The following is a 20,942-nucleotide window of genomic DNA, read 5'->3' as shown; positions in this document are numbered from 1 at the left end:
CTAAATGCATACGCACAGTTCAATGAATGATAAATGAAATGATTAACTTAATGTCATTAAACTGAATGTGCGAGGAAACTGCTGAAATAACTACAACACTGACATAAGAGCGCACGGTTTATCAATCAGATGCGCGTTAAAGTTGTGTTCATTACTATAGCAACAGAACTATAGAAACCCAGCGCGTTTTCTTTCAGAATTACCATAAGGAAAATATGGCTTTTATAACTATTCCGTGAAGAAAAGTTAGTTTAAGATTAGTTGGGAAAGTGCATGATAGTCTCTCCATGTAAGCATTAGTATGTTTAATGTACCTGGAACAGTTTAATAAGGTTGTGTAGCCTTTAACAATATCCTCCACTATATTTAACATGAACTAGGCCTAAAAATACTTTTAAAGCCCTTTTAAAGTTTTGTTTTATGTAAATTTACACAAATGCCAATTTTTATAGGCTGTTAAAATAAAGTTATGTTGCATCATTGAGAACTAACATGAACCAACATTAACAACAGACAAAAGGGGGTTTTTCTGTTTGTTTGTTTGTTTGTTTTTGCCCTTACTCTCTGACCCCCTGAAGGCCGCTGTGTAATTCACACCCTGACTAAGACACATTGAGGGAAGCATTTCAATGTCCCTATAAATGCATATTAAAAAGCAGAATCGAATCGAATTAATCGGATCGCAGCGAATTTTAATGTGAATCGTCTCGAATCGAATCGTTCTGAATTTGCAAAAATCATTCTTGAATCGAATCGAACACCTATGAATCGTGAATCGAATTGAATCGCTGTCTACCCAAAGATTCACAGCCCTACTGTTTTATATTGTAAAATATTTGATTCTTGTGATGCAAAGCTGAATTTTCAGCATCATTACTCCAGTCTTCAGTGTCACGTGATCCTTCAGAAATCATTCTAATATTCTGATTTGGTGCTCAATTATGATCAATAGTTATTATCAGATAATAATAATGGTTATAAACATAACTGTTGGAAACTGGTTTTGCTGATTAATACTTATGTGGATACCATGATGCATTTATTTACAACAAAAAACTTTTGTAACATTATAAATGTTTTTACTGTCACTTTTGATCAATTTAATGCGTCCTTGCTTGCTGAATAATATGTGTGTGTGTGTGTGTAATGTATTCTTTGGGTATATGATAAAACAAAACTATGCAACACTATGTGAGCTTTAACAGTGAAAACCAACCAGTTGTCTATCATATATTTAGATCTGTGTGTTACTAATTCTACCTCATCTTCAACTATTTACGGATGTCTGGGTGGACGTGAGTAACGGCAGGGCCAGTAGGATGCCTCGGGTGGTTTGGCCTTGTGTTAGACAGACCAGCAGAGAGGTAATTTGCTCCGCTCAGCTTGGTTCAGCCTGACTGCCATCACTGCAGTCTGAGTATCATGAGTGCACAATCTTATGGAGTGATGCAGAAAATCATATCAAATAGTGTAGCCTCTCATATTTCTTTCATCACATTGTGAGTGAGAATGAGAGACAGAGAAGGACAAAAGCACAGACAACAAGACAGCAATTGTCACAGCAAGAAGAAACAACAGTGAGTCCTGACAATGTCAATTGTTTTTTTTTGTTGTTTTTTTTACCCAGCCCAGAGAGATGGAAGAGGATTCCAGTTCCCTTAACAGTTGTTCCAATACCTATTTCAAAGCCCAGAGAGAGCAGAAGTACACAGATAGTGTGCATCTCCCCGTGCCTTCTGAGACGTGCTGGATTTTAAAACTGGGACTCATACCCAAATGAATACTTTGCACAGAACACTATTATATGTGCCACATATTACTGGTATATTATTTTAACTGGAACAGGATGCTGGCTCATAATTCAACTGCTACTTATTCCAGATAGTTGAAAGATTAATGGTACATTCTAAATCTGTAAACAAGAGACAGGATATTTAATTTCTAATATCTAATTTTTAATATACATATATAAATTTTGTATAAAGGTGACGACTTCATTTTTATACAATTTAATATATCCAGTTTATAATGAAAATTATTATAAATTAATGACAAATATAAGAAAATTTTTTTAAATGATTTTTTCCCCCTAGAGACCACTTACATTTTGTCAAGCTTTTCTACATGCCTTTTTACCACACTTATTTTTTTATACCACACAAATATTTATTATTGTACTTTTAAGACATCTATGTAAACTTTGTGAAATAAGTGATAACGATTTGTTGGGTTGTGGTTTTCTGTCAGGTCAAATGTAATTACCTCTGCCCTATACTTTAATAGCAGCTTTTACACATTTCTTTTATATATCACAAAATAAACAGCGCTGAGAAAAAAAAACAAAAAAAAAACAAACATACTAAACACTCTCTCCTAACATTAGGATCCTTCAGAGATCTATGCAAACTTATAATTGTATTATTTTGCACAGTAAATCGATCTGTTTGATTTCAAAAAATGAAGTTCCAAAAGAAAAATTTGTTTTCTTAAAATGATCCCTTTAAGCACTGAAATGTCTCTTGTTTTGTGTTAAACTTCCATTTAAAATTACTTTATTTTAGTCAGTTTGTTCACCTCACGAACCAGCCAAGAGGCTGAAAGATCTCCATAGTAACACAAACCCTCACCATGTGATGTCGAGATGTGTGGTTAAAGGGAGCAAACTAATGCATTATGGCGCAAGTCAGTCTGTGAACCAAAGCTCTATTTTAGTTGTAAGTTCAACATGGAAAAGTACTCATGCTTTAGAACCTCTTGTTCCTTTAAACTTCGAAGAGTTTCTTCACCATTATATTTCAGCACTGTGAAGTTGTTAATTGCAGTGCATTCAAAATCTCCTAATGAAATAATTGATTAGCACTTTGTGCACTTGAAGACTTCAAAATGAGTGAAAAAAAACTCAATCACCCTCAGTATCCACTTCTGGGAGTGAAAAAGAAATGAGTCAGCTCTTAAAATCAGAAATTAAAGCGAGAAAGTGAGCGCCAAGACCCTCAAGACCCTTGGGAGCAAAATTTGTACTCTGTACATCTAGCATTGTACTTGAGAAAACCTGAAAACAATCAAGTTTTTCCATCTGTCTGTGTTGACGGTGTATTCAAGCCCCTGCCTCACATGCTATGCTGCCATAAAGGTGTGTGTTTGGGACCAAAATCAATACATCCTTACCGTCCAGGTAGCAGCAATGTTCTGTCTTGGCTGTACTCTAACTCCCTGACAGTAATGTTATTTGGAGGTAATCCAGTGTTATATATTATAGCTTTTTTTCCTCTATAGACCTTCGATGCCAAATCAATCCCTTTCTCCAAAGTAAATTAATAATGAATGCCTTCTCTTGTTCATGTCACAAGGTAGCTAGAGGGGGCTGCGGAAAGATTTATTTTCAAAACCGCACTTGGTCTGATACCCGATATATTTTTGCCCTCCACAAGTACAGTGGGATATGCTTGATGCACTGCTAGCTGAAATAGAGTTGGATCTGTGGCTCCAATGCAACGTGCACTGAGAATGTATAACCAAGTAATTCTAAACTAACTAAAAAAACAGCAACAAAGCAACAACATAATGACACTGCATTAAAAATTAACTCCTTGTGATCTGTGCTAAAATGAGAATAGTCGAACATCCCATGATGATGAAAAAAGAAAAAAAACTTTCCCAGAGCGCATGCATTTCTGTGTCAAGAAAATGGACGAGGGCCGTGCTTGTTTATTCCACATGCTTAATTTTCCCCGCCCTTGGATGATTTTCATTGCACTGAAAGGGTAGACACTTTATTTGGATTAAAATGGTTTGCTGTCTGCTCTTCTCTGATAAGGGAATATAAGGCGGAGTTATTTATTAATTTATGTATTTGTTGCATTGTGCTGATTCAGTGTGGCGCTATGAACATGCAGCTCAGACATGCTCTAGTAGCCGGAGATGCTGCGCTACAGGTTTCCAGAAGGTTCTGACTGCTCAAGGTTAAGACTGATTGGATTGGATTCAGCCTCAGTGTCTTACCAAGAGGCTGTTATTATAATGCATAGTGTTTTATGGTGATGCTGTAAATAATAATTTAATATGATAGCTGAACCAACAATGTGCAGTACCTACTTCATAGTTCACCCCAAAGTTAAAGTGACTATATTCTAACACCAGATGCAAGCGGCTCGACAAAAGCAAATAGAACCCATTATAATCTGTGATGCTGTCTACACTTAGATGCGGTGTGGTTTGATGCGACACAACAAATTCTCGACAGTAAACTGATGTCCCGTTGTGTATTTTTTATGTACTCCAAGATTTGCAATGGTCACTTTGTCGCGTCTAGCGTAGACAGCCTTAAGCTGTTGCGGCGTGGCATGATGTAGCGTCGATTGTAGTCTTCTGAAGTCTTCTTTAACTGCTAGTTGCCCAAACTGGTTGTTAAGACACAGTTAACATAGTGGCTAGTTGCAGAGTTTAATATGAAATAATAATATTATTTCATATTAATAATATGAAATAATTTTCTGTTGTCTGCCATACAAAACTATCAAATGGCTTCAGAAGACTTTGAATATAAAGCTTTTGTGTCATTTTTTTAACCTTGACAGCCTTATTACTTTACTTGGTTTCTATTATATTGACAAGAAGATCTGGATAGTCAACAAAAATTCACCTATTGTGTTCCAGTGAACAAACAAAGTCATACCGGTGTGAGTTTGAGTAAATATTAATTGCAATTTTTTCATCTTTGGGTGAACAGTTCCTTTAAACATACATTCTTGCATGTGTGCAGTCATCTGTGTGTATGTGCAAGCACACCAGCCGTGTACAGCGAAAGGCTATTTGAACAGCAACACTCTTGTTTTCTGTATTATTTACAATATCATCCATGTCTACATGACGAATGTGCGAGAGCTTTGCTCTTTGATCCCATAAACTGTGCTTCATCGGGGGTTTCGTTCAATTACCGGTGCAACAGCTGTTTTTGCTTTGCATTTTTTTCCTATTATTCCAGCCAACTTGAATGCCCTTGAGAGTGCTTTGTTACCCTGTTTGGCAACCGTGTGCTTTACATGCCAGCCGATGTGTCTCCTTATGCTATTATGGGTGGCTCTGACTGGCCTCTCTTGCATCTACTTAGGGAGACATTTATTGAACCAGGGTTTTTAAAAAAAAAATTGATGGCACAGATTCCCAAATACACGACTCGTGAGTACAGAAAGACGAGCATCAGTATCAGGTTCTCTTTGGTGCTTGAACAAACAATAACACACAGAATTATGTCAAAATACCCGTTTTGTTGAGTATACTCATAAGAGCAATCCTAAATGAGTTAAATAGCATCTTAAATGAACTTAAAGAGTTGTGAGAAAATGAGATGTGTCAGATCCGCATCATGTTCGGCAGCGGCAGGTCTTAAAATCACAGCAGCCTAATAAACCAGTTGCTGTGATGTCTGTCGTTAATGTTAATCAAAGAACAAAGGTAACAGAGAAAACTTCAGCTTTAATAAGGATTAATCTGTATTTAATTTATAATTTATGCAGTGAAGACTGTAAAGTGTTTGATAACTTTATTCAATTTCTGTATTTTTCCTACCTGTTAGACAGATAGAAAGGCAAGAGGTAAATGTCACAGGGTTTATGTGTATATTGTTTTAAGTTCATTTCAATTAAAGTTTGTTTTTTTTTTTTTGTTTTTTACTAATTATTTAGGCTATAACTTATGCTGTGCAGACTGTTTGATAACTAATCAATTTCTGTATATTTGTATTATCTGTTATACAGGTAGGAAGTGCACAGGTAAATATGACATTTATGATGGGTTTATGAGAAGATTGTTTTAAGTTCACTTAAATTAAATGTTGATATATATTTTGAAGCCTAATGTAAAAAAAAAAAAAAAAAAAAAAAAAAATAATAGCTTTCAATCACACTGTAATGTTGATTGCCTATAATTCATGTTTAAAGGGGGGGGGGGTGGTTAAATTAAATCAAGACACTAGCTGTATTAGTATCAGTTATACTTATACATCATGAAAAGATGCCATTAAACAAGTATTTAAAATATACTGTTTTTATGTTGTTTCTACATTAATTTGGAGATTGACTGTGAAATTATTACATTATAAAATATATTACAAACATATAAAATCTTAATTCTTTTTAATTGCCATTAATCATGTTTAATCACAGAAAAATGTGATTAATATAGTTATTTATTTATTTTTAATCGATTGACAGGATATATATACATGGGTGACATTTGACTCTCGAGTTGTGGGGGCAAAAAAAAAACAACTTTTTTTTTTGCAGGTACAAAACGTCTTTTTGTACCTGCATCAGCAAATTATTCGCAGAAATGTTTAGCTAACAAGTGTAAGTTTGCTTGTTGTTTATTTAATAATTTATTTAATAATTCACTATTTTTATTATTACGGGAAATTACGCAGATGATATGTGAATCAGTGAATCATTCATCATTTTGCGAGCAACTGGTGATAAAGCAAAATGCCACGTTGCAATATTGAAAATATTTCCATTATAAACCATAAAGGCGAGCCAATGGATATCACACAAACAATGTGAAAACTTTGCGTGAGAGTTATGCGGGTGAAGAAGTTTCAAACGCCAGTCAATTATCAGAAAATGAAAGTAAAAACTGGCTGAGCTTTTGACATCTGACGCTTAACGACGCATATTCTCTGTGAGAAGACGATGCGAGATGAATCTAATTTATTTTCTTAATATTTCTCTCATGACCCATATTGAGAAAAGAAAGTAGTATTTTTCGTGAATCGAGAAGTATTTTGTGTTAAACAAGTTGTTTTTAATGGAGGAGTAAACTATCTAACTAATATTTTATTATTCTCGCAGCGCATCGGTTATGCAGTGATGCGCTATGATATTGTGGGGCAAATTAATTGCAATACTAATTTAACAATAAAAGTTGCATGATAATAAGAAGAATAAGTTAATAGACCTGCATGCCCCTCCGCTATACGCCACTGTAAAGGGATAAACGGTGTTCAGGCACGGCATCAAAGCATTAACTGTTTTATCCAAATCCACTTGCGTTCACCATTCAGTGTTCAGTACTGCAATGTCCAAGTCTCTCTTGTCTCATGATGTTTCTCATGTGTTTTCAGTCGGCGCAAGCAAGAAACGTTTACTAGATTGTGGACTAGCTTTGACTCTCTGAACAGTGGCCGTGTGCAGCCAAATTTTTATGACCATGGATGGTGCATGTGCATGCGCAGAACGCGTCTTTCCATGCTCATGGACAAAGGAGTACCTTTGAAAGGCCTGCGCGCTCAAGGGCAAAGGAGTTTCTTTGAAAGGCTCACTGGCAAGACGGAGCGGAACGCAGGAAATGAAGTATACCCGGGCCTTAACCGCTCTAAATTGTAGTGGACTCGAGCTGACGGCTTACATCAGGAAAAATATAGGGGGGCATTTGCCTCCCCTTGCCCCCCCCAATGTTGCCCATGTATGTATATATATATATATATATATATATATATATATATATATATATATATACACACACACACACACACACACACACTTTCTATTAAGTTTACACTTTTTAATGATTTTTGCATTTTATCTGTATAAAATCTCATTTTTATCTGTTTTTTTGTTTTGTTTTATTTTACTTATATACAGATAATTACAAAAATAATAAATACCAAAAAATAATGAATAATCTCTTATTCACTTTTTTTTTCTTCTTCTTCTTTTTTGCAATTTTAGTGCTGCAGAAATTACATTGCATTGCAGGCTTGTAGAGAAGAGCAAGGGGAAGACAGATTGGAGAGGGGCGACTTTAATATTTCTGCGTAGGATGCCCTGCAGTGTATTATGAACCCGTCCACAGGGAAAAGGCTTGATCTTTCCACTGATCTCCAGCGTTCTCATTTAGTCTATTATAAGACGAGGTAGAGGCCAGTACCGCAGTTTCCACTCCCATGAAAACGAACGCCTTTGCTTGTACCCCAGTACTTCTGCCCGCCTGCCTAGGGAGAAAAAAAGACACAAAGAAGCACATTTACCTCATGTGTCCCTGGTGCTTTGGATGTTGCCCTCTAGAAGCTAAAGTAGTTCACCACTGCGCCTCTCACAGAATCGACTAAAAAGAGCACGGAAGCATTATGACCATAATGGGCTTTAATGAGCATTGAACGCCTATTATTCAAATGTGTGCCAAAGATTTTTTGGGTTGTGATGCTACCAGAGATAAAAACAAAGATTGCATGAAAATTGTCCCTGCGTTTTATTGAATGGTTAATCAGGCAAGTAATCAATTAAGCGCATGATTGCTTTTGATTTTAATAGCCCTACAGTATATGAAGAGGCCCCCTTTTTGGCCTCTGCTGCTAACTGTTAGACATAGCTGTAATTAGACACAGCATGTCCTCATTTAAGGAATGTCTGTAAGTAATTAGCATTTAATTCCATTGTATCCGTAATAAGGAGAGATGGTATTGTCTTTAAGTCGAAAGCACTAAGAGACTGTTCCCCCCAGCCAGTTTAGCTTTAAATATTATCTGGGGGTCACTGAATTTAATAAGCCCAATCTTCAGGAGGGTTTGGGGGTTTGATCGATGTCTAACCGTGTTGTTCTTCCTTGCTTAATATCTAGGGAATACATTCACAGTCGCTTCCGAAACAGATGCAGTCTTCCGACGTACAGTACCAGGGGGACTATTTGAATGAATGCAAATGAATATTTGAATTTATTTTAACTGATGAATCCCAGTGCTTTAGTAACAAAGGGATACACCGGTAATAATTCAGAGGGGAACTTTGCTCGTAGCGCACATGCTAATGCTAAAGGTTAAGTATTCTCTTTGGTTCTCTCTCTTCTCTTGTAGTTGCTCACAAGGGGACTTTGTGACACACACAGCATGGCTGAACAGATCAAGTATACTGTACGCCGGAGAGGATAAGTGGTCTGTGGACCCCCGGGTGAGTTTGGTTACTCTGAACCAGGATGAGTTCACCATCAAGATTGAGGACGTGGACTTGACAGACGAGGGCCAATACATCTGCGCGGTGCAGACTAGCAGCAGACCCCGAACCACGTCCGTGCACATCATTGTTCAAGGTGAGTTTGGAGTTTTCTGATGTGTCACGGTGTAGAGCACTAAGGGTGAATGCTTTTATATGCTTTTGTAAAGGAGTACTTCATCCAAAAATTGAAATACTGTCATCATTTACTCACGCTCGTGTCTTTGAAACGAGCTGTATGAGTTTCTATCATCTTTCTGAATGGAAAAAAAATGTAGCAGAATATCCAGAGTGCTATTTTCTGTAATAGGGATTGGAGCTGTGAAGCTCTAAAATGACAAAAAGGGCCATAAAAGTGACACAAAAGTAGTCCATTTGACTTGTGAGCTGTATTTCTAGTCTTCTAAAGTCATACAAGAACCACTAATCCTTCAAATCGTAGCTGTCAAACCTGGTGCACTGTCTCCTGATGCACTGATTATCTTTAAAATGTAAAAACTAGAGTATAGAGACAAATCTGCAAATAACTACTTAAATTTTGGTCTTTACGTCACATCAAGCTATCGTGTGACTTCAGAAGACATACAATATTGCATATAATTTGTATGGAGCACTTCTATGTTGTTTTTTTTTGTTTGTTTATTTGTTTTTTTTGTTTTTTGGAGCTTGACAGCCGCATTTCCCATTATAAGAAGTGTTGTAAGTAAGCATTATGTCACATTAGCTAAATTTCAAGAGCAAAAATGTCCAATGCCTGTTGTCAATAGTGTAGCGATTCAATTTTAAACCAAGCAGCTTTCTGTTGGTCAACACGCTGAATTTATGTGACCAACTTGAACCCATTGCAAAATATTCGTGTGGAAATCTTTCGCCCTCTCATAAAATTCCAGGTCGTGTGGATACCTATTGAAATGGCTGGAATTTGCTGACCAATGGTAAATTGCATAAAGTCATTCAAGTTTCCTAATGACCATGAGGGTGAGTAAATTATGACAGAATTTTAGGTGAATTATGCTTGTGTGTAGATGTGTGCACATACTCTGTGTGTTTGTACAGGTGTAATATCATTTTTAGGAGGCCATTTTTCAGTATCGGTTAGAAACACCTTGAACTCCAGTTACGATATTGGGTATTTTAATGAAGTGAATAATTATGTAATTAATGCTGATTGTGTAAAACCTTGGGGGTGCATTTTTTGCTCCTGATTTGTGGGTCCAGTATTAATATGATTGATGGCAGTGTCATTCCTGTGCAGTGATGCAGTAAGTCATAACAGTGCCGACCAGAGGTACTGTACACTGGCTAGAGATTTAGAGCACAGCAGCTCACCACTGCAGAATTATAGCTTTCAATGCAAAACTCAGAGTAATGTTGTGGGAATTTGTGGGAATCTTTTTTTTTGGTAGTTAATTGTTCATTCCAGCATCATTTCTCCATTGAATGAATGATGAGGCAAAACAAAAGATGTTGTATTTGGCAAACTCATAGTGATGGTGGCTCCTAACCAACATGATGTATCAAAATAATTTGTTATAAGTGAATGTTCAGTCATTCTACATAACTAAATGAGCTTTTGACTATGTCTACCCATCAGGCTTTGTTCAAAAATCTTAACCCTCTATTGTCTGTATTATGTTTAAATTTTATCAAATATTTTTTTCAATCTTTAGGGTTGCTTTTTCTTAATTGTCTTTTTTTTGTTTTTTTTACATATGTATATGCATAACTTGTTTTACTTTGTGTGTGTTGTTTTCTCATTTTTTTTTGTTTTATGTAAAGCGCCTTGAGAAGCTACTTTATAGGCGCTATATAAAAATAAAGTTATTATTATATTATTATTATTATTTATTTTTTGACAGTTTTGCACTTCTTTCTGTTAATTGTTCTTAACACATGAAACCTAAATCATACTTGTTTTATGCACAAATACATTACATTAAACCCTTCCAAATAAATGATTAAATAATTGTTACACAAAGTTGACCTGTGTGCAAAAAACATATATTTAACATATATATTCAGCATACTATTAGTTTATTTAAAGTTTTCCCTTTTAATTGCAAGAAAGTGGAGGGAAAGTACAACAGACCAATGAGAAGAAAACAACCCAGAGTAGGTTCAAGGAGGTCCAGTTATTAACTTGTGGCTAATGGTTGAGACCTGGATTTGTGTTAGTTTATAAGTTGTAGTTGAATCTTTGTTTGTCGTAATTAGCCTCACTGACACATGGTTCTGAGAGAGTCTTTGATCCATAAAGGAAAAATTGCACTTTTGGTTAGATGAGTTCATACTTGCGTCAGTGGAGTAGACTGCTCAAGACATCATCAATTAAACTGAAAGTGAGATCAAAGAATGGGCAGAATTAGGGGAAGAGCTGCAAGAAATATCTCTCACATCTCTGAAAATTGTATTAGTGGTGTTTGCTGAGGCAAGCATCACTGTTGCTCAGACTTAGTTTAAGATTTGAACTTGTAATACGGTGACTTTGTTTGTGCTTAATGAATTATAGCTCAAATCATGTGTGCTATTTATTCTCTCTAAAAAACAAAAAAAAAAAAAAAAAAACAGTCTGACGGAGGAAACTAAGCCAATAGTAACTTTCTTAATTTGAAATTTGAATTGAAGTAACAAGTGAAATTGAAATCCAAAGAAATTTACATCACTATAGTTATCTGAATTAGGGCTGTTACTAACAGTTGTTTTGGTAATCGAGTGATCTGTCAATTATTTTAATGATTAATCGAGTAATCTGTAAAAATAGACAAGTCATATAGTTTTATTGAACAACACTGTTGAAGTACATAATGTAATATACATTACATAAACATATTCAACTGATGTATGATATGTATTATAACAAATGCCTGCAGAGGGCGCCAACAGTCTGGTGATTGTTGTTGTTACACTTTACAGCATGATCAAATCCTTGTTTAATGACCAAAAAACATTTAATTCAAATATCCAGTATAAATGCTACAGCCACTGTAATTTCTTGAACAGAACATCAAAACATGCAAACTAGAGTTTAAATTTTATTTTGAAATCGCAGTGAACAACAATCTGGGGAAATGGCGCACTTTGCGAACGGTATAAGCAACCCAAACTCACATGCAGAGATGGAGTTTGTTAAATGAGCTGCTAAGACACGCTTCACGAATGTAAATGATAATAGTGTGACACTTCGCTATGAAACACAAAGGTTAACATGATTTCACCAAAATCTTTGTTGATCAACATGGAACAACATTCCAATCAACCAATCAGATTTGAGGGATAAGTTTACAGTTCATGTCAGGTATAGGCTTACACCCAGGGTTAGGTGCTTCTACAACAGTGTTGTTCACTTATCATTTCCCTCTGATTTTAGAAATTATGAAGTTATGGGTAGTATTAGGTTTAGGGATAGATGTTTTTGGACAGGAGTATTGTTCTATTATTATTATGGTTTTTGTAATTTGGCTGTGAAATAAGGATGACTGAATTGAATTAATTGCAGATATGCAGGTAAATTTACAGAATGTATGACATATATCAATATTTTCTTTAAAAAAGCCCTCAAATGAAGATAAAGACATTACATTATTGTGGCACAGGTGTGAAGCATTTAGTTTTCAACTGTTCTGCATATTTCACATTTTAGTGTCTCACAGCATAATAGATGTTTTTACAGTAAGTAGTCAAAATTAGACGTAGTTCAGCTTTGAAAAATGCATCTTAAAACCTTTGAAAATTTTGAAAAATGTTTGAAGGTTTATAGGTCTTACAGATTGAAGGATCCAATTCTTAAGTTGTGAATTTGCACAACCCTGGTTTACAGGGACCAGAATATCATAGATATGTAGGGCTGGGCTATTTTGACTTGGACCAGTTGAGTCCGAACACCATAACAACTGCATAGTAACACCCCGGCAACCATCTGGGCATCATGGTGCTTGGTTTTGTATGGACAAGCACAACTCAAATTTCTTCAGAAATGTAAACATTTAGTTTTCATGTTATAATATAACACTATCTTGTGCAATTTTACGTCAAACAGTTCTAGTTAGCATCAAGAATTTAACATTCCATATAGCACAATTGGTCAGTTCAAGCCCAAGCATTTAGCAGATCCAAGTCATCTGCCCTGTTGCCTTGGCAACGTAGTTCTAGAATACTGCCTTGATTGAGAGAGTGAAGAGATGTTTCTGCACGGAGGTCAGATTCTACACAATACCTGGACATAACAGCACACTGACAGAAATACAACCGTAACCCACAGTTACCAAACAGCACATAGACTGCTGGATGGAATCACGCGTCCCTGATTGGGGTGCGTGGCTGTAACCGCAGCTGGTGGCAGATAGACAGAGAAAGTCCTCAGCTGCTCTCTGTCTTTACAGTGTAAACTGCACATTTGAATAGAGATCCAATTCACTGCTCCGCATGCAGAGTCACAGCCACGCACTTCAAATCTATCGTGAGAAATGAGTTCGTAATAGCCTGAATAAGCAGGTATTATCTAAACACTGGGAGTGGTTTTGTGAACACCTGCTTTTGACAAACAGCGTCAAACTTAACTGCCATCACGAATACAAATAAAGGACGGGATTCGTCTGTCTCAGTGCCTGTGTTTATCACTAGAGGGAAAATATTTAAAGCTGCACCACTCAATGCTGACCTTGACTATGAGCTGGCTTGTTAAAATAGACATCATCAACTAGAGATTAGCTCATTAGGGGTTTTGTAAATGAAGTTCTGCACATAAAAAAAAAAAAAAAAAATTGATATAATCAGAATTTTTTTAAATCTCATAAATCAGCAAGCATTGCAGCCGAATTGGATTAATGCATTTTCAAAATGACATACTATTAACTTATTTAACTTTATTTGGAGAATTATATTATACAATATTATTTGTTTCTATTTTTAAAAATAGAGTATTAGAAAACCAAATAATTAAAGGGAACCATCTAAATTTGTGCTCTAAAAAAAGCAGCTCTAAAAAAGTAAAATATCTAGTTATGAACCCCCCGGAGCCATGTGGAGCATGTTTATGATGGATGGATACACTTTCTTGAGTTTTATATTCGTCAACCCCGTACACTGCCATTTATAAAGCCTGGACACTTCAGGATATTTATTAATATAACTGATTGTGTTCATCAGAAAGAAGAAAGTCATATACACCTACTGTAGGATGGCTTTAGGGTGAGAAAATCTTGATATAATTTTCATTTTAAAGTGAACTAATCACTTGTTTCTTGCATTTTTGCATTGGTTGTCAAAGTAATTGACTAAAGCATTGACTGTACAGTAGCATTTTCATTAATTTACAGACAACAGCATGCAAAATGGGGAAAAGAGACATATATGCAATGCTTTAATGAAGTCTTCTCATCGCAACACCTGACATAACTTGTTGCACAACAAATGTTCAAATCCAGTCTGATCCAGAAGAAATTTAAATCAAATCAGAAAAATATGACTTTAATCATTTAACCCACCAGACTACAAAAACTTTAGATTAGCACAAAAATCAGTCAGGGCAACTTTTTTTAGACTTTTCGGACAAGACTAAAAATAATTAAGTAAATTGCCACGCCATCTGTTGCCTTTATTTTAAGTTCTTCGAACACAATTTTTACATTGTGTCTGCCATGTCTTCCACAAAGCTCCCCCAGGCTGCGGCTCCCCAAATACCCGCATGTGTCTAATGTCTCTGTGCTCCAAATGCATCTGTCTGTGAACGTGTGAGGCCTTCGGCGTGCCCTGACTACAGTGTCCTTATCCTTAATAACCAAAGGCGGTTGGGTGCCTTGGTCACGGCATTCGCACCGCAAACACCTGAAGTTATTAACATCACATAGAAATGCTTTAATGTGCCTCTGCCATTTCTGAAGCCTTCTGGGTTAAATGGTATTTATGGGTCCTCCAACAAAGTGGAATGTGATAAAATGAATAATTGCATGTAACTAGGGCCTCTAGACAGGTCAGAGCATTAAGAAGACACAACACCTCAAGCTCTTGCTGTTTATTTATGAGCTTCATGTACCAGAAGCCAAGATCTGCCTGTAGTGTAAGTTAACTCGGTTTTTTAAACAATATTTTAATGTTAATGTTCAAGTACAAGCTGTCCTTTTTTTAAAAAAAGAAAAAGAAAAAAAAGATGTGAATAGATTTAAAATGTTAATTGAATAAATTACCATATGATATACAATATATCACAATATATTAATTTACCTAATTAATCACATATATCAATATTTATAAAATATAAATGAATAAATAAAAAAGCCCACAAATGAACTTAAAGACATTGCATTATTGTGGCAGACGTATGAAGCATGTAGAGGCTTAAGAAATAAATGAATTGCTTGAGTGCAGGGTTGTTTTTTTTTTTTTTTTTTTTGCTAATTATTTTTAATTGTTGTTCTATGTATGCAGACTGACATCGTTAGCCTTTGTGATGTGATATATTTTTAGTGTCTCATGATTGTCACTCTTTTAAGTTGTCAAGTTTAAAAGTAGTGCAGCAAAGTATTTCCATTTCGTTGTGCTTTCTCTGGCTGTTTTTCAAAACAACAAGGCATACAGTTTGAATAGTTAGTTTTTCAACTCTTTCAACTAGTTAGTTTTTCAAAATGATATTACAGTACTAAAATCATGTTTGGTTTTATTCGAAACAAATGAACGTTAATGTGGCAGTGTTGTTGTACGTATTGTGACATTTCAGAAATTAAATGTCCAGTGAGTGGTGCTAAAAGGTTAATGCTCTATGGTGTTTGAAAATAACGCACCACCTACACCTAAACCCTACCTTAAACTTAACCAATAGTTATAATATAAGCAAACGTGAGATGAAAAAACATTTGCTGAAGCAGCTACGCCATTTTAGTTTACTTCTATTCATCTCTTTTATTGTGATTTATGTTTCATCGGATTTGTATCTGAGCGTGCCACATTGCAAGTGTGATGCAGTACCAGTTGAGCTACCAAGCAAGTTTACTATGTCAGAAGAGCCACACATACAGAGCTGGTTATGTGATCCAAATGTCAATGTATATTAGTTCACAAGTCATGTAGTATGGTATATGTGTTTTCAGGTCATAGCATAGTATTGTGCAAGAATCTGCATGAAGATAGTCTTTATTTATCAATATTCTATGTTCTATGTTCATTTCAGCTAAAAACTGCAATAGGTACGTTTTTGGAGTTTAGCAAAAAATTTTAGGTTGAGGCATGTTTTTCCAACGAGTCTATGTTGATTTTTTTTAGTAAACAACCACTGGTAAATTAACATAGTAAATTAACAGCCCTATTTTATAGAGCAGTATTTCTCACCTGGTGGGTTGTGTGCCTCAAATGTGGGTCGCAAGAGCTTTTTGAGTGGGTTGCGGAGTGTGAAGTTACTTCAGAAAAATGAACTTTCCTGTACTGTCAGATGTTATACTGTGCTCACGATGCTCACTCTTTAATTTACAATTCTTACAATTTACAATTCTTACAATTTATGTGTATGTTAAGTAAAGTACGTGTGTGTGTCAACCATTTTTGAGAAATAAATTTGCTTGGTTCAATTTCCAAAAAAATTGTGTCACAACTTGATGACCATGAGAAAATGTGGGTCCCATGGCCAAACCAGTTGAGAACCACTGTTATATAGAGTGTGAATGTAAAATCACCATGACAATGAGATTTGACCATGCTGTCATCTTGTAACTTTCTGCGGAATCATGACGTTGTACCACAGTGCATCAGTGTGAAGTCCCTTTAAACATCAAAGATGTTTTCATCTTTATGCTTGTTTCTTTCTCTTTCTTGTTTCTTTTTCTTGTTTCTTGTCTTTTTCTCTTTTCTATATTTCTATCTCTCTCTCTCTAATACCATAACACATTATCATCTGAATGTTATTTTAATGAAAACACCTTGATTTCAGCATAAAAATTGTGGATCCGATCTGCATTTCCTGTTTTCCACTCAGCCATTAATTTATGTTCTCCTGCACATGGTGTCAGCGTGGGAGGGAACTGCGCTATGATCATGTTTGCAGAGGCGAACCGTGTTAACACTAAAACTAATTCATGCTAATCAAAATAGCCGTGCTCCAGAGGTCTCGCTCAGAATACCAGTCAAACCGCCATATTTCCCTCAATGCAGTTGTTGATGTATAATAAGGTCAAGGAGAAACAAAGCCAACTCCTCCTAATCTTCATAAAGCTGGTCTGAGCAGCCTCTGCCATCCACATTTATGAGGGAAGACTGCAGTTGCCTCGCGGCTGTTGGCTTCAATGGCGCTCTCAGAATGTCTTCCTGCAGATGTAGCATGTCAGACACACTCACTGTAGCATCTTTCTTAGAAAAATCTGTTGGCCTCAGCTTCATGTCATTATTGATTGGTTAGTTTTCATATGTCTATTGGATAAACTCGTTGCTAACTAAGATCATGTCTGCCAAATGCTGTTGAATGAGAAATGTGTATTTTTTTCCATGTTGGAATGCTTTCCCCATCCCAGCTTAAGATGCAGAGACAGCTGTAAGTAATGTGTTGGCTTTGGCTTTGATTTGAAAAAGCTCCCTGACCAGCCTGACAACAGCAACTTTGGTTCAGCCTATAGCATGGGGTTGGGGGCGGGGCTAACTGTTTGCCTGACCAATAACATCTGGATAAATTGAGAATCATGTTTTTTTTTGTTTTGTTTTTTTAAATATATATATATAAAATATATTAGGGGTGTTATGAGACAGGTATCTCACGAGACGAGATGAGACGAGACTCGAGATTGAGTTCACGAGACGAGGCGATTTTTACATTTTTAAGAAATCCTCAATGGCGAAATACATGACTAGAAAAAATATTCTGCAGGTGTATTTGAAATGTTTTAATCATCTCGTAATGAATGTCATTTCAGTTCTACTTTCTTAGTATGAATTATCATATGCAGTAAAAGACAACAATACTCAAGTACTGTGAAAGGTATTGCCTCTAACTCAGCTGACTGGCTTCACTTCTGTATGATTTCAGTCTCTTCAGACCTTACTGTACATGATTTATAAGCTTCTATAACTTTTGACCTCCTAACTGAACTCCTTTCCACAAACTGATCATAGAAATAAAAACAGTATAAATAAAAATGTTAAAACTTTACAATAAGGTCACATTTATTAACATTAATGTATTAACCAACATCAACTAACAATGAGCAATATATTTGCTACAGTATTTATTAATCGTTGTTTATTTTAGTTAATAAAAATAGTCATTCATTGTTAGTTCATGATAGTTCACAGTGCATTAACTAATGTTAACAAATGAAACTGTTTGTGCTTAATAAGATTAAGAGAAAACTGTTATTCATTTTTTATGGTAACACTTTACAATAAGTGCAACCAAAGTGCAAATAAGACCACATTTTTCTTTGATACAGAGCTAAGAGACGGTTACAACTACGCTGCCCAGCCTAAAATAGCTTTCATATTGGGAGATATTTGCATTCATCAGGGAGCCGCTTTCAAAATGGTATTGACATCGCGTTTGAATGCGCACTCGCGTTTACTTTCACTTTTAGCAATCGCACGTAACTCTGTAAATATGGAGCGGTGGCAGCCGTTATCCAACTGAATTAAATGTTTTTTATTTAAATACAAAGCAAAACAACAGTGGAGGCATAATGTAAACGTAGCAGTGGCATATTCTTTCCTAATCATCCTAACACTCTATCATGGCAACAACATCACAAGACTACTTTTCGCCTCGACGAGAAATCTCGTCACATATTAGTCTTGTGAGATTAATATATATATATATATATATATATATATATATATATATATATATATATATATATATATATATATATATATGGTCTAGCATTACTTTAAAAGGTTGTCCACCAAAACTTCAGTTTGCCCATCTGTTATCAACTCTAAAAAGGAAACTATTCTCCTGGCCAAGAGAAATCATTTTCTTTTCTAGCACCAATAGTACAAAGCAAATAGCAACAGAATCAGGAAAGTTAAATTGACTTGGTTTTCTTCATGAGCATCACAAGAGGCAATCAAGCGTGAATATTTAATGGATTTAATATATGAAACTACGAATACATATTTCACTAAATATAAACAAAGAATACATATATACAGAAACGAAAATAGAGACAGGAAAAGAGAAAAAAAAAAATGGCAAAACTTACAGATAGTACCTTGAGAGCCAGCAAAGAATCAAATCACCTTGTTAGGTGATTAGGTGTAAACTTAGCGCATCTAAAATAGATGGGTACTTGCATGAGTTTGAGTGCTGAGTTTCAGTCAGGGACGTGTAGAGATTCAGTGTGCCTGTGGCTGAAGTTCATTGGCTTCTTCCGTGTCTCTGCGGGAAGTTTGAACTGAGGTAAGTTTTGCCAAAGGATGGTCGTCTCAGAGAAGGGAGGAGCGCGTGATGTGAGCGCGGTCGCCGAGAGACGTCCGGGAAAGACATGTGTAAGATGGCGAAAGACAATCGAGAGACAAAGGAACAGGTGTGTTGTTGTCTTTTAAGGACAAACAAGCCAAAACGCCTCCTTGGATGCACCAGCCAATGGCGAGGGTGCATTTTTAGTGGGAGAATATTTTCTTTGTCTCCGTTTACAACCTAATTTGTGTAATTTATAATGGTTTCAGAATTGGCCATTTTTACTCCAAAAGACTTTTAAAGCAGAAGGTTAAAAGCATTCTCAAAATTCTAAAGTTGGTTGGCTAATCTGATCCTGTCCAGGCACTACACCTATATGATTACGCTATCTGTGTGCCACTCACCAGCTCCGTGAATGGTCCGAGGATGGTCCGCATGATCCTATGATCAAACGCTCTTATCCCCATTGACATACTCACAGATGGGCGGAGACGTGTAAGGCCCATATGTTAATGCTTGCTTGTTCCAAACTCCATCTGACTAACTTTTTTGGATCCTGTCAGTAATGTCCTTGTTTCAGTGATTAATTAAGATATGTGTAAGTGCAGAAGTTACACTTTCTTCGTAACTTGAATACGGAAGGTGGTCTGGTGGAAACTAGATATTTTACTTCATAACTTGTTAAATGTGGATATTTTTTTTTTTACACAAACGCATCGCTTCGCTTCATAAGGCCTTTACTAACCCCCTGGAGCCATGTGGATTACATATTTATGATGGATACATGAGGATGGAGAAACTTTCTTCAGCTCATACTCTTTGATCCCATTCACTGCCATTGTAAAGTTTGGATGTGTCAGAATATTTATTAATATTTCTCCGATTGTGTTCATTAGAAAGAAAAAAGTCATACACCTAGGGTGGCTTGAGGGTGAGTAAAGCTTGGGGTAATTTTCATTTGAAAGTGAACTAATCCTTTAATGCATCATACCAGAATTAAACATAAATGTATAACATGTCTGTTACAACACCATCAGCGGAAACAGCCGATTATTCACGTGGGTTTAATATTCGCTACGTCAGAATTTATTCGGCAAATGCATTTCCATCTCCCATTATTCACATTAACTCTTTTTCGCACAAGTCAAAAACCACCTCAAGCGAGCGTAAAAACTTTTTTGCAAATTAAGGGATTTTTTTCTAAATTTTTTCTTAAGTTTCCATCACTCTTTTCTGATGCAATACTTCAAAATGCGCATAAAAACAGGGGGATGGAAACATCTAGTGAAACTGGCCTTCATTCATAGTACTAATTCATAGTAAAAAGATGCTATTAAAAAAATATAAAATATACTGTATATATATATAATATATATATATATATATATATATATATATATATATAAAGTTCTGGAAGAAACACTTTAAATACACAGTGATGGAAGAAACTTGCTTTGAAAGACAAATGACTGCTCTTAAAGTAGAAAGTGTGAAAAACGTGTGAGAAATGTTTCCTAAAAGCCATAAAGCTGATATCTAAAATCCTTTCTTAAGGGACTATGATGTAGCCCATCTGCTTTTGTCTTTCATTTGTT

The 20,942-nt window shown here is 35.7% G+C and overlaps 1 protein-coding gene across 3 annotated transcripts in view; it reads left to right on the top strand.

Moving 5' to 3' along the window:
• The window catches only part of ntm (neurotrimin), a 413,623-nt gene that overhangs the window by 334,689 nt on the left and 57,992 nt on the right, over positions 1 to 20,942 (top strand). For all 3 annotated transcript variants that reach the window (XM_067397811.1, XM_067397810.1, XM_067397809.1), the window contains one exon: positions 8,846 to 9,078. In XM_067397811.1, the coding sequence (XP_067253912.1) occupies positions 8,846 to 9,078 (233 nt within the window). The remainder of the gene's footprint in view (positions 1 to 8,845; positions 9,079 to 20,942) is intronic.

The sequence above is a fragment of the Chanodichthys erythropterus genome, chromosome 10 (genome assembly GCF_024489055.1).
Source record: "Chanodichthys erythropterus isolate Z2021 chromosome 10, ASM2448905v1, whole genome shotgun sequence".
In the NCBI taxonomy this organism is placed as follows: Eukaryota; Metazoa; Chordata; class Actinopteri; order Cypriniformes; family Xenocyprididae; genus Chanodichthys; species Chanodichthys erythropterus.
The sequence above is the reverse complement of the archived record's forward strand: the minus strand, read 5'-3'. Positions and strand labels throughout refer to the sequence as shown.